A 15,268-nucleotide genomic window follows, 5' to 3' on the forward strand; every position below is an offset into this window, starting at 1 on the left:
TTCGAGGAAGAATAGCATCGTCATATGACCCTTCGTGTGCTCGATCAATGGAGGGGAAAATTGATTCAGCCATAAAAAATGTATCAGTCTGTTTGAATATTAAGGTGGTAGGGGTATTCAAAAGATTGAAGGAGAGTTTAATGCAGATGATGAATGACAGTTGCATTTCTGGGAGAATGCAAAACCCATGCACGTTCTAAGACGTGGGTAAAAGACTTTGATCTACTAATATCACCAAGTATTGGGTATATTAGTGCGGGGAGTAATGTTGTCTACATATTTTGTACAAGCCAATTACAATTTGACGCGTGGCAAAATAAGGATAATACAGGAAGACTATTCAAATCTTCAATCCTCATCGTACACGTGGCAGTTAGTATTGGTTGTTACGGGATCTGAATAACAGTGGATCAACAAAGAGATACAAGGTGATGTGGCATCAACGGTTACTCACATTTAAATTCAAATTTAGGAGGGAAGCCTAACTGCAAGTAATGGCGTAATAGAGCTAATCTTGAGACAACATGATCAGCGATCATGGAGGAGCAGTTCGATGGTTGGAAATGTTGTTCGATGGTCATCCTTGAGCAGTATAAATAGCAGAGAAAGCCCCAGAAAAAGCCCTCTGACTTAGATCCACAAACCAGTCTTATTCTACTTTACTTAGTTTTCTTTCCAGTTTTACATTTCTTGTTCTTTACATTCCTGTTCTTTAAATTCCTGCACTGCACTTCGTTCATAGGAGTAGTTTCAAGTAGGTTGTCACTATAAACCTCTACGATGATGAGTTTGGATCATTGTAAGTTTTTCATTCTAATGAAATGTTTCAGGTGTTCTTCATTTGATTGATATTTTGCTTAATTCTCCTAAATCAAGCCATCAGTAAAAGTCCTCTTTATTGAGGCTGAGAGAACTAAAACACAATCGTCTGATAATTGGTTGGCAATTAAATTTCTGTAAGGACTGATTGATCCTTACTGGCACACTCACAATTACAAAAATAACCTTCGAAAGTTAAAAAGCCAACAATTAGTAAAAATAAAATAATATGTAATCTGACAATATAAAAACGTAAAACAACAAATTATACATAACTGTTCTTTCTTTTTATCTCGTTTTATTTACTTAATATATAAATGTTGAATATTAATGAGACTCATATAAAACTCTTCACGAATAGTTGTGGATGTAGCACATTAGGTATTAAATAAAAAAATTGGATTATCTCATGTTGATCATTTTAATTTGAAAAAACGTTTCGATTTAGTAGACCCTTTTGGAGTCAATTTCGGTAATCTAAATCGTTAACTTTTTATTTTAACACTCGTTGAATAGAATATTCATATAAAAAAATTAAGGTAATCGGACATAGATGATTGTATTTTCGAATGATACTTGTATTATAAAAAACGGATAGCTACTCTTAAAATTCTAATTATTGTCTATTTTTTTAAAACAATTGTGATTCAAATATATAAGTTTTGTATGGAATGCAAGTTGGCTTTTTGACTTTTTGACTAAGAATGAGCCTTTTTATTTTTTTGACTTTTATAAAAGAAAAAATGTAAGTCTTTTTATGGCTAAAATAGCGCCATCCTAATCCAAGCGCACATGCCAAATGACTATATAGTTACTACTATCCAATAATCTTAGTTTTTTACATAAATATTCTACTTACTTAAAAAGTGAATAATTTGAATCACTAAAGTAGACCCCAAATTGAGTCTATCAAGGCCAAATATTCTCTCAAATTGACAAGTTAGCTGTCCAATTTAAAAAAAAAAAAAGGTAAATTACAAATACATCCCCCTGAGGTTTCTTTAAAGTACAAATTGTCTATGTGGTTTGAAAAATTACGAATACCTCATTGTTAGTATTTTTTATTTAACAAAATTAATTAAAAAATAAAATTCATAATTTTTCTCCTATACAATAATAAAATTACCTAAATTATTAATTGAAACATATTTCTAACATTATTAAAAATTGTTAATTGACTTATTGATTTATTAATAAACGGAGCGATTTGTTATGAAATCAGAAATCTCAGGAGGTGAAATGTAATGTTAATCAAAGTTTAGGGAGTGTATTTGTAATTTATCCTTAAAAAAATACAATCTTAAGTAAAATATGATAGAAAATGATTTCGAGTGTAACATTATTAATTTTTTAGCAGCTATAATTTAATGAAATTAGTTTCATTCAAACAAATCACCGAGGACGCTGGTTGCGTTTGGTAGAGCTTTCTAACTATGATTTGAGAGTATGAGTTATATTTTGAGTCTGTGAGTTTTGGAATTATGATTTGAGTGTGGAAAATTTTTTTCGTAAAAGAGTTTTGAAAAGTATTTTGAATTGAGTGGAGAATTTTTGATGTGACATATGATATTTGATACAAAAACTTACAACTCATAACCAAATATACAACTCAAAATTCTATTAAAACACATAAAAAAAATTTAAAAATTCAGAAAATATTTTTTTTCGAATATATAAAAATTAACATATGTCAATTGTAAAAATAAAAAATAAAAACTGCACTATTTCGGTAAACCAGCCGAACGGCCTGTGGGACGACCGGTTAGCCCAAATTTTTCCACCCTTGACAGAGTTTTCAAAACTGAATGTGAAATTAAATTTTAAAAACACTAAACAAACGTCATGTGCAAAACATGATGTGAAAATATATTTGAGCTAACCAAACACAAGTTGCTCTTTCTAGTTCTCATGACAAATTTGGAACAATAATGCTATAATAGTTACATTTGTATATTAAAAATTGAATAATCATTTTATGAGTTATCTGTGTGTTAGTAATGCAGCGGTGAAATATAAAATGGGGAACAATTTATTTGTATTTGCCCCGTTTCGAAAGCACCAAGGATCCTCTAGAGTGTTTTTTTCTTAAAGTTTCCTAAAGTGGTGTATTGTGTGGTTGAGATTTAATGCTGAAAAATTGATGTGACTTGTCATTAAATCTCAACCACATAATGCACCACTCTAGGAAACTTTAGGAAAAAAAAACTCTAGAGGATCCTTGCTCTTTGGAAAGAAGGTTAGAGATTAAAAATAGTTAATAAAAATAAAATATATTAAAATAGTTAATTAGATAAAATATTATATCTAAATCATAATTATTTTACTTTTTCTTTTACAATCAATAAATCATCTATATATATATATATATATGTATGAACCAACTTTCTTCCCAAACTTTATTTTTTTCGCCAAGCTAAAGTAGCTAAAAAGTTAAAATTTTAGGAAAAAGGCTTTTTAGTTTTTTTTGGGCTAAAATAGCATTAAAAAACAAAATAAACTAAAATAGCCAATAAGAAAAAATGTCACATCAAACTCATAATCATTTCATTTTTCTCTCATAATCTAACTATAAAAAAAATCAATCATCTTTCCAAATATAAAAATTTTAACCTACCAAAATTTAAATTGGAATGTTGTATAAGTCTTTGGCCTTGCTTTTGTTACTTGAAAATGCAAGGAAGCAACACCATGATTTATTGAAAAAAATAAAATGTCATATTTAAATTATAATCATTTTTTTTTTCTCTCATAATCATTAAATCAATTACAAAAAAAAAAAAAAAAGGAGGAATCACTTAACAATTGGACAGTGAAAAAAAAATACACAAACATGGAGGGGTAGACTTGCACCCCCACAGCTATTCACTTGCACTCTATTACAGATTCACTTGCACCTCTCATATTTTTATAATTTTTTTACTATGCCCTACTGTCAAGTAATTACCCGTAAAAAAAAAAAAAAAAAAAAAAAAAAAAAAAAAATCCACTTTCTTTCCAAACACAATTTTTTTAGCCAGGTCTCTTTTGGAAACCAAAAAACAAAAAACAAAAAAGCCACCTCTTTTTCTAAATTTTTTTGTGTTTAGTATTTTTTTTTCAAAATTATGTCAATTTTTTTTACTTTTCCATTCCGTCTTATCGAGACGAATCTAAAAGTGTATATATATATTTGAACAATTTAAAAAAAAAATCAAAATGTCAAAATAAGTAATAAAAAAAAAATTATTTATTTTTGCTTATTTTTGTCTTTTCTGATTTTTTTTTTAAAATTATAAATTTCTGGTTCATCTTGTCGAATCTAGTCATTGAAGGCATTTAAACACGAGTTTTAATTTATAAATTTATATTTTATTAAGTTTTAATTAAAAAAATATAGATTTTTAAGTCTTATTAAATTTTTGATAGTCAAAATTACCTTTCACATAATAATTATTCATCATTTATGATTATTTATAGAGAAACATGATGATTTAATATTTATTTTGATTTTCAAAACTTTCAAATATCAACTTTCAAATTGAAAAAACTAAAATTTATATATATGTGCAAAAAAAAAATTTGAAAAAAGTAAATTTTTTTTTTATGCAAAACTAAAAATTTTGTATCTATAAAAAAATATGATGATGGAGCATTGATGTGAAAAAATAAAAAAATAATAATAAAAAGAACTTTAAATGAAAAAAATTAATAATGTTCTCAGTTTTAAAGCTGAAAAAAAAAATGTTCTCGGTTTTATTAGATAGCTAAATTAAATTAATAAGTAGAAGCACAAAAACGTTTAATCTCATACTCTGTTTTTTTCATCAATTAGTGAAACAATTATCTGAAACATTACTATATAAAATTAATAATATTCTTAGTTTTAAAATTTTTTTAAAAAAAAAACTAATAATATTTTTAATTTTACTAAATGAGACTTATAAGTTCAAATTTTAAATAGAAGCAGAACTATTATAATATTTGTAAACAGATTATAATATTTGTAAACAGGACTTTTAAGTAATTAACCCTCTATTGACAAGTGAGTGAATAATGTTTGGTTTCTTCACTCATCTAAACACCTCCTCATCCTTGGCTATATCTAATTATCATTTGTTCCACGTAACTGCACGAACCCAAAGTTGTAGCAATGGCAGCTTTTGTTCTTCCCCATCTCTTCTTCTTGTTTGTTCTACCATATTTTTCAGTAGCTCAAACTAATGGTATTGTGAAAGTGGGAGCAACTCTCACTGCAACTGAAGATGCCACTCCATGGCTTTCGGCATCTGGGGATTTTGCATTTGGATTTCACCGACTTGAAAACAAAGATTTCTTGCTTGTCTCAATATGGTATGACCAGGTACCAGACAAAACAGTTGTTTGGTATGCAAATGGGGATAACCCTGCACCGAGGGGATCGAAAATCGAGCTCACTGCTGATCGCGGATTAATTTTTAGTTCCCCTCAAGGCGAACAGATTTCGATTTCAGACCCAATTATAGGTGTAGTTGCCTATGGTGTTATGAATGACACAGGCAATTTTGTGCTGGTAAACAAAAAATCTGAACCGTTGTGGCAGAGCTTCAATCAGTTTACTGATACCTTGTTGCCTACACAGATAATGGGAAATGGTAAGTTCCTCTCTTCCCGCCAATCGGAGAGTAACTTTTCGCAAGGAAGGTTCCAGCTTAGTCGGTTAAATGGAGATCTTGGGCTGAGAACCGTGAACATACCGGGTAATTTTCGTAACGACCCGTATTATTTTTTATCCACAGGAACTAGTTCTGGTTCTGGTTCTGGTTCTGGTTCTGGTTCTGGCTCGTCAAGTGACACACTGGTATTCAATAAATCAGGCTACTTGAGCATTTTCAGAGATGGACACGAGTTAGTCCTTTCACAGGGAGATGATGCTCGAGCATACGACTTCTATCATAGAGTAACTCTTAATTTTGATGGAGTTTTGACCCACCATAGTCACCCAAAGGCAAAAACTGGCAATTCCACTGGCACTTCGAGCTGGACTGTCCTTTGGACAGTGCCAGCTAACATTTGTTTAAGCACTGTAGAGAATGCAGGTAGTGGGGTTTGTGGGTATAACAGAATTTGCAGAATCAACATAGATCAAAGGCCAGAGTGTGAATGTCCGCGACCATTTTCTTTGCTCGATCCAGCGGATGACTACAGAGGTTGCGTACCAGATTTTGTACAGGACTGCGTAAACGAACCAAGTTCTGCATCAAATCTGTATGATTTTTATGTAGTCACGAATATTGATTGGCCAACTAGTGACTATGATCGGTTGGAGCCTTACGATGACGTGTCATGCAAAGAAGCCTGCTTGACTGATTGCATGTGTGCTGTTGCCATTTTAAGAGGCAGTTGTTGGAAGAAGAAGCTACCGCTTTCTAATGGAAGATTGGACACTAGTCTAAATTCAAAGGCCTTTATCAAATTTAAGAAAACCAACTCTTCTTCACAAAACCCTGCATTGCCTGTTCCAGACCGTAATAATCAGAACGGTCTGGTCATTTTGATGTCTGCTTTTCTAGGTACCTCTGTTTTTGTCAACTTTATACTGATTAGTGTGATGTGTCTTGGATTTTTGCTGATCTACCGCAATAAGTTGACAACAATTGGAAAAGCGGAGAGTGTTGTGGAGAGAAATTTGAGATGCTATACATTCAAAGAACTTTTAGATGCTACTGAAGGATTCAAGGAAGAACTTGGAAGAGGATCATTCGGCATTGTATACAAAGGGGTTGTGCAAATGGGTGGTTCAAACATTCATGTTGCGGTCAAGAAGTTAGATAGAATTCTTCAAGATGGTGACAAGGAATTCAAAACCGAGGTGAATGTAATCGGCCAGACCCATCATAAAAATTTGGTTCATCTGAATGGTTATTGCTATGATGGACCTCACCGGTTATTGGTATACGAATTCCTAAGCAATGGGTCTTTGGCAGGGTTTCTTTTTGGTGATTTGAAGCTCAGTTGGAACCAAAGGACTCAAATCGCGGTTGGGATTGCTAGAGGACTTGTGTACTTGCATGATGAGTGTAGCACCCAAATCATCCATTGTGACATAAAGCCTCAAAACATACTTCTTGATGACTACTTCAATGCTCGGATTTCTGACTTTGGACTGGCAAAGCTTCTGAGGATTGATCAGAGCGAAACCCATACGGCCATTAGAGGAACAAAAGGGTATGTTGCACCAGAATGGTTTAGGAACATGCCAATCACAGTGAAAGCTGATGTGTTTAGCTTTGGAGTGTTGCTTCTGGAGATCATATGTTGTCGGAAAAATGTGGATATGGAGATTGGTGGAGAGAAAGCAATTTTAACATACTGGGCATATGATTGCTATGAAGAAGACATGTTACACGCTCTGGTAGAAAATGATGCAGAGGCCATTAGCGATCGGAAGAAGCTAGAGAGGTTTCTGATTGTTGCCATTTGGTGCATTCAGGAAGACCAGTCTCTGAGACCTACCATGAAGAAAGTTATGCTGATGCTCGAAGGAATTGTGGAAGTCACTGTTCCACCTTGTCCACACCCATTTAGTGCCATGGGACGAAGTGGAGCGTAGCTTGCTTGCCTTGTTTCATGGAAGGTATTCTTTTTCACAGTAACTGAAAGAGGTACACCAGTAAGATAATTCTAGTAGTTATATAAATTCACTGTTTGGAAAATGATTTTTGCCGTTGTGTTGAAAACGCAGCTAAAGGTGTCATAGACGCTGCTAATACCATTTAGTGGCCTTAACAAAATATGCCGGTGACATGGCCGACGCTGTAGGTTTGTGACTTTTTTTAAACTTCGTATTAGCGTTTTTGCTACGTTTCACTAAACGCCACAAAAAGGTTGCTAGATAGGACAAAGAATGCTAGGGCAATTAATGACGCCATGACTTATCATGTCATCTATTTTTTAACGACACTAAAAGTCAGTATCCTCATTTCATATTGAATTTCTTTCCCACCGTTTTTTTCTGTTTGCTCCAAAAAAACAAAAAAAAAATATAAAAATCTGATCGAAGGGGACTTTTGGGAAGTGGGTTATAATCCAGATTATTATTCACTTCCCTCTCTCACAAAAAGTTGATTATAACCATTTTCTCAAAATAGCCCTAAATATTTCTCATAACCAATTTTTTTTAACAAATGATAAAACATACTATTCAACCATCAAAATCAAAATTCACACAATTTCACAGCATAACTCACTCGTATGTCTTTAACAATCCAAATAAATTGGACCAATTAAGACAAATAAAATATTTATATATACATATATTATAATTTTGGCTAATGGAACTTTATAACATAATAAAAATATTCAAAAATAAAAAATATATATATATTTACAGATTTGAGCAGATTATGAGCTACATGACACTAATTCACTCCTAAGTCCCAAATCCCATCAGGCTTTGAGCATCCACCAGAGCTTCTTGACAAACATGAATCTGTTGCATTAATAAACATCTACAGTGTGTACAAAAAAAAAAAAAATAAATAAAATAAAATAAAATAAAATCTACGGAAGCACCAAAAAAAAGAAAAGGACAACAGAATGCAACAGAAAATAAAGAGAAAATAAAGTGAGAAATGTAAAATGCACCTAAAAGAGAGGGCCAAAATGAAGGTGATGGCTGGAACAAGATTGGTCATGGCAGTAGCAAAGGTTGCTAAGGTTAAAACCATACTACCCAATGTCAGATTACCGTAATCAAATCAAATCAAATAACTGTCAAAGTGAAATTTTTAAATCAATACATTACCCACCCATATATGTATATATATATACGTACTGTAGATAATCTCAACACCTATGTTTTCATTACTCTCCCTCCTCTTGTTATAATTTTCTTCCCGAGACCATTGGTTTTTCCTATTCTTGAGATAAACTGTCAAGGAGCCCATAGCAATAGGAATATGTATAAATTAAGTAGAATGTATACTTACCAACAACGGAACTTATGAGCACTTGTAAAGTATAAACAGCAAGTTGTAGTATTAAAAAAGGGCATCCTTTTCCCGATGGTGTCAAGTGATTCAAGTAAGTCCACAACTTTTAGCAAAGATGATACATCAAAAATAGCAACAAGAAATGTGAATGCTGCAAAGATTGATGCAACCTACTGTTTTTGAGTGGCTAGCAAGTTTCAACTTTAGGATGAAAAATCAATAGGATCTAATCTTAGGGACAACCAGTCACATCCTAATACAATTTGAAAGAAAATCACAAAACTTGATAATACAAATTGATGACAAAAACATGCTTTAGAAAGTTAAATGCACAAACGGAGAAAAATACGACAATCTTATAGTAGCTTGAAAAAAAATATTAGATTTCAGGAGAAATAGATTTATTCTAAGGTTAATTGCTGATAAAAGGTGAAACAAAAAAAAAAAAACAAAAATTTATATTTCTTGTTACGATATCTAAGAGAGAGAGAAAGAGAAATCGGTATTATCTCTGAAAGAAATATTGAGAGAGTGATTGAAAGAGCTAATACGCTCTGTAATTCAAAAATGTGTATTAAACCTGAAGAGAAGGCTCCATTATATAGGAGAGCTGATACAACATCATTATGATACTACAGCATGAAAGAAAACATATAGAAATAAAAAGCAGCCGAAAGCGAAGCATCTGATGAGAAGGCACTACCTATACAACTAAGCAAAGCACTACAACTAAGCACATGATGGAGAAGCACTAACAAAGCATCTGATGGAGAAGCACTAACTAATATATATTAAATATATATTAATGATATAAGCATACAGCTGGTATTATTATATTAACAATAGCTTGATTTCCAACAATCTTAAATGTTGTAACAATGTATACAAGACTCCTTTATATAGGAGGCGAGAAGCCTAAGTATGGTAATCGTAAATATGGTAATGAATATATAATATGGTATGTATAATAAACATAATATATAATTACTATATTTAACACTCCCCTCAAACTCAAGTAGGGATACCAACTTGAGCTTAACTATGATAATCCTAAATATGGTAATAAATATATAATATGGTATGTATGATAGACAGAATATATAATTACTATATTTAACACTCCCCTCAAACTCAAGTAGGGATACCAACTTCAGTTTGGAAGAGAAACTAAAACATGAAATAAAACAAAATGAAATAAAATAAAACTAAGGCAAATAAGTTGCAAAGTCCGAACGGGAGTGCAAGGACACTTGAGATAGATCAGAGGCTAGAGCTAATACCGATAGACAGTTTATGGTCATGTCGGACCGTTGTAAGAAGCTGGCCGGAACTAATGTCGAAATAGTTTAAGGGGTCATGCTGAACCGTTGTAGGAACTGACTGGAATCAATTGTTGGGACAGTTTAAGGAGTCAAGTCGGACCATTGTAGGAGAACTGGATGTTGAAGCAACAAATGTGGCACACACGTAACTGATGACATAGTGCTGAACGGTGATAGCAACAGATAAAGTTGTGCACTAGGGGGCGGCTTGTGTGGTGCGCTAGAAAGGACGGCTTGGATGGTGCACCAAGGGGCAGCTTAGGGAGTGTGCCAAGGGGGCGGCTTAGAGAGTGCACCAATGGACGTGATTTAGGTAGTATGCCAAGGCAACTAAGGTAGTGCGCCAATTGGGCGACTTAGGGAGTATGCCAATGGGGAGGCTTGGATGGTTTGCATGGTGTATAGCTATGCTCACCATGATATAGGTAGATATAGGTATAATAACCCCCTCAAACTCAAATAGGTTTGAAAATATAAACCTATTTGAGGTTTAAAAAGAGAGAAAAATAGAATAGAGCAGAAGCACAAAAAAATGGATTACGAGTACCATATATATATATTATAGAGATATTTGTGGTAGGAATAAACCAATAGACAGAGGAAGAGATCACCACAAAGTCATATTGAAAGGAAAATATGGCAGCGAAATAGATTGAGATTCGGCGAGTAGCCAAGGCAAGGTAACCACCCGCTGGTAAGGCGAAGAACACTAGGAACTTAACCTATAGCTCTGATACCATGTTACAATATCTAAGAGAGAGAGAGAGAGAGAGAGAGAGAGAGAGAGAAATTTGTATTATCTTGAATGTTGTAACAATATATTCAAGACTCTTTTATATGGGATGAGAGAAATCTAAGTATGGTAATCCTAAATATGGTAATGAATATAATATGGTACATATGATAGACAAAATATATAGTTACTATATCTAAAATTTCTGTTGTTTCTGATTGTGAGAACCAAACTGATCTTCATTAGTAGATTATTAGTTTCCAAAATACAAAACCTTTGAGATTCAAAATTTGAATAAGCATATCATAATATGCGTCGAAACATATGATATGCAAATGAATACTTCAAAACATATTAATATGCTTATGTTAGTGATAGACTATAGTTGGATTTATCCCCAAAATTATACAATCAATCGAACTGCTACCTATGCTAGAAAACAGAGAATGTAAACTAATTGGTTAGTACCTGACTTGCATTACTTGTGTGGTAATTCCATGGATTAGCAGTAAAACTGTGACGACTCCGACATATGTATTAATTTTATATATTATTTTAGTGAGCATAATTGCATGATTATATGTAATTTGAGCTTATCTGTTTGCTTATAAAATACCTGTTAGAATATCGACTTAGGATTCGAAATTGAAAGCCCGAACAGATTTAGAAACTAAAATTGACTAGTTCAATAGGCTAATTGGAATATTTAGAATCATATGGCGAGTTTGATCACAATTCGATTTAGATCAAAATAATTCGATTAAATTAATTAGACTTTATTAGAATTAATTAGAATTAAGTTTAATTAATTAGCCATAATCTCATTTAATTAGCTTAACTTAATCTACTCATATATATATATATATATATATATGCCTTAAACATGATTATGAGTTCACTCTTCAACAAGTTTGAGCTGAAATTATAGAGTGAGAGTGAGAACAACACTTTTAGAGCGAAAGTAGAGACATTGTAGAGAATTTGAAGAAGATTTGAAGAGATTAAGCTAGCAACTTCCAAATTCAAGCTCTAGGTATGGAATTCACCCATATTTCTTTTAGATAATTCATGTAGACATTGAATTGACTAAGTTTGTAGGACCATTTGCATGAATTTGATAAGGATAAGCACCATGAATTTGGTAAATATTGGTTGAAATTGGACATGCATACATAATTCCTCACTTTTAAGTTTGATTTGCCAAAAATTTATACATGTATAGAACTCATTTACACTCATCATTTCATACATCGGTAGCTTGAAGGAAAAGAATTGATTACCTTTACATGTATGGCAAAATTCTGTGTTTTGAATTTTGTTTTGAAAAGTAAAAGAGGTTTTGAAGCCTTGGTTTGAAATAAATCATGTATCTAAGAGTTATGGAGCAACTCTTCATGTTCTTGTTAGCCATACAAGCTTTTGAGACTTGAAACCATGCTTTTTGAACTTGAATTCTATTTTGGAAATTTCAGAATTCGCCTAATTCGCTCGAGCAATGAATCCGTGGCTCGAGCGCACTTTACATGCTCCTGGTATTTTTGTAGACATTTTCCCTTAGCTTGAGTGGCCAAAAGTTGGCTCGAGCCTAAAGTTTGAGCATCCAGAAGTTTTGCAAAGTTTTACAGACCACTTAAGTGACCAAAAGTTGGCTCGAGTGAACACCCTGTTTTCAACAATTTTTGGCAAACAATCATATGTTTATATTTGCATTCTCATGCCTTTTTAGGTATTCATAAGCATCATTTAGACATCCTTAGCCATGAAATAAGCTAGAAACACACGTAAGATAATCGAATTAAGATACAACATTTGTTATAAACGTATGCTTCAATATGTATCTTTGTTATGTGTTTTGTGTAGGTGGTTGTCCGAGGTCCAACATCTATGCTAACCTACTGTGAGTAGTATCTTTGCAAAGATATGTTGAAATATATTGAAATGCATTTTTGAATTACTACAAAAAAATGTTATTTTGAAATACTATTTTGATCAGAATGAATGATTGTCTCTTTTGAAAAGTAATTGTAGCATCCTTTAGTGAAGCCCTCACATGGGGGTAACAATACCATGGCCCTTTGCTAATAAGGCCCATGCCCGGGAGACACAATATCGTGGCCCTTCATTAATAAGACCCTCACTCGAGAGAAACAATACTGTGGCCCTTTGTTATATAAACACAGAGATCTCTGGTGTTGACTCAAATGGTCCCTTGGTTTGACCTACATGGTCCCTTTGTTATACTCATGTGGTTTTTTTGATATGCCTTCAGGCCCTTTGCTTTGTGCTATTGGATGTATCACATATGAGATATAATTTATGAATTTTGATATGTCAAGTACTTATTTATGATTTGTTTCGAAACGCATACGATATGATTTGAATTATTCTAGATATTATTCATTTAACCTCTTTATACTGATATTACTCACTGGGCTTTAGCTCACCCCCTTCTTCTATATATATATATATAGGTGAGCAATTGAAGCATCAAGTCTAGAGCAACCTCGGAAGTCCACCTTTTGTGAAGATGCTTTGGAGTGCCTCCGCGATGGGGCGAACTTGGACTCAAGTGGAGCCAAACTGTGTCAACCTTGTTGTTCTAAGTTATTTTGTTATTTTGTTCTTTGAAGACTTATTTGAATGGATGATATGTATAAGAGTTTAACTGAATGAAGTTTTAAGTTTAAATACTTATGAAATTTGCATGTATACACTGCTTGATGGACATAGTTTTCTATTAATGGTTTTGTCGTGCCCCGTTTACTATTATTAACTATTTGATTTGTCTTTGAGGCTGGATAATATGGGGTTACTGGCCGATCATGACCTAAACCTCTAGGGGTGAGTTCGGATCGTGATAAAAACCATCTCAATTTTTTAGATATACCTCCTTAATTGAAAAACAAGTGATTGAATTCCCAAACTTTAAACTTTCGCAAAAAAACATAAACATTTGATTGACAAAAAGAAAAAAAAAATTATAAAAAGTATAGTTGGCGTGAAACAATAGAGTTGCAAAGAAGAGAAACAAGTTAAGGCCCTAATTTAACACAAAATACCTCTTCTCCTCCTCTCACTCTTAATTTGAATATCTGCTCCTCTTACTCTTAATTTGAATCTCATTCTCTTTAACCAGTGTCTTTGCTCTTCGCATCCATCTTCTGCCTTCAAAACATGTGATACACAACAATAAGTAATGAGACAAGGATTCACCAAACTTCCATAGATAACATACACTGAAAGGAAAAACCGATAACAACAACAAAAACAAGGTAAAAACAACCACGAAAGATGTTAACAATAAATTTACACCAACCTGAGAAGCATTTGCTCACTGTTTTAATCATTAATTCTACATCATCTTCTTTCAAAACATCACCTCCAAAAGAGCTTAACCGCCACCTGCCTCAATCTACAAAATGAATTGTAATCTATGTTATACGGACTCGAGTGCGGGTATCAGGTGCAGATGCATATCTGGGCGTCGGACACTTCAAAATTAAAAATTGAGGATACGTGGATATGGATCCAAATGTGGATACGGGTACGGGAATACGTTAAATAGTTATTTTGAAAATATATTTATTATACAAAAATGAGTTAAATAGTTATTTTTTAAATATATTTATTATACGAAGATGAGTTAAAAAAAGTTGACCCAATATTTTTTTTTTATATAAATAGAATCAAATATATGGATAAGTCATATAATAACCCATGTTATTGTTTAATAGAGTTTATAAACAAGCCCAAATATTTTATTTATTTATTTGGATCCAACCTGAGAGGGTAATTTATGATCTGGGGTTGGGCCGAGATATTGACCGATCAGGTTGAGAGCCCAGCAGCGCATTGGGCCGAGATGATCCACTGTTCGCCCAGAGAAGGGGAGCCAAAACTTGGGCCGGGCAGAGTTTGGACCGAGTGTGTGCCACCCCGGACCGTACAGAAATTGCTCGGCCGGGAAGCGACCGGTCAGACCGGGATGTTCTTTCCGAGGATGGCCAAAGCCGGATTGACCGAGTGACCGGCGCCTAGGAAGGCATGGACAACCGAGGAAGTTGAGTGGCCGGTGCCCGGAAAGGCATGGTCAGCCGAGGAGACTGTATGGTCGGCAGGAAGGCCGATCGAAGTATCCGGGCTAGGCTCGGCCGGGATGCCGCTTAGCCCGGCCCTCCGTGTTTCTATCCGGTTAGGCGCTTGAGGTATGAAGCATGGTATGACCGAGGAAGGGCAGCTCGGCTGCCGAGCTCCAGCTGTGCTGACAGGCAGTTGAGAGCAGATGATGAATGGCATGGTTTATGCTGACAGATGGGATAGCAGAGCCACGTGTCAGGAGATGACAGGGAGTGGATATGGGGCTCAGAAGGTATATAAGCATGTCTGCGCCCCCCATACGCGACACACGAACATATCTGTAAGAAATCCTTACACTAAAACACTCT

General features: G+C 33.8%; 1 protein-coding gene across 1 annotated transcript; it reads left to right on the forward strand.

Annotated features, from left to right (window-relative positions):
- Nucleotides 1-4,838: 4,838 nt before the first annotated feature.
- On the forward strand, nt 4,839-13,513 carry LOC114307515 (G-type lectin S-receptor-like serine/threonine-protein kinase LECRK2). Its single transcript, XM_082913541.1, has 2 exons — nt 4,839-7,411; nt 13,295-13,513. Exon 1 carries the CDS (start codon nt 4,949-4,951, stop codon nt 7,385-7,387), a length of 2,439 nt encoding a protein of 812 aa, XP_082769667.1. The 5' UTR covers nt 4,839-4,948; the 3' UTR covers nt 7,388-7,411; nt 13,295-13,513.
- The last annotated feature ends 1,755 nt before the right edge of the window (nt 13,514-15,268 follow it).

This window comes from Camellia sinensis, chromosome 2 (genome assembly GCF_055761805.1).
Source record: "Camellia sinensis isolate YWXY chromosome 2, ASM5576180v1, whole genome shotgun sequence".
Taxonomy (NCBI): Eukaryota; Viridiplantae; Streptophyta; class Magnoliopsida; order Ericales; family Theaceae; genus Camellia; species Camellia sinensis.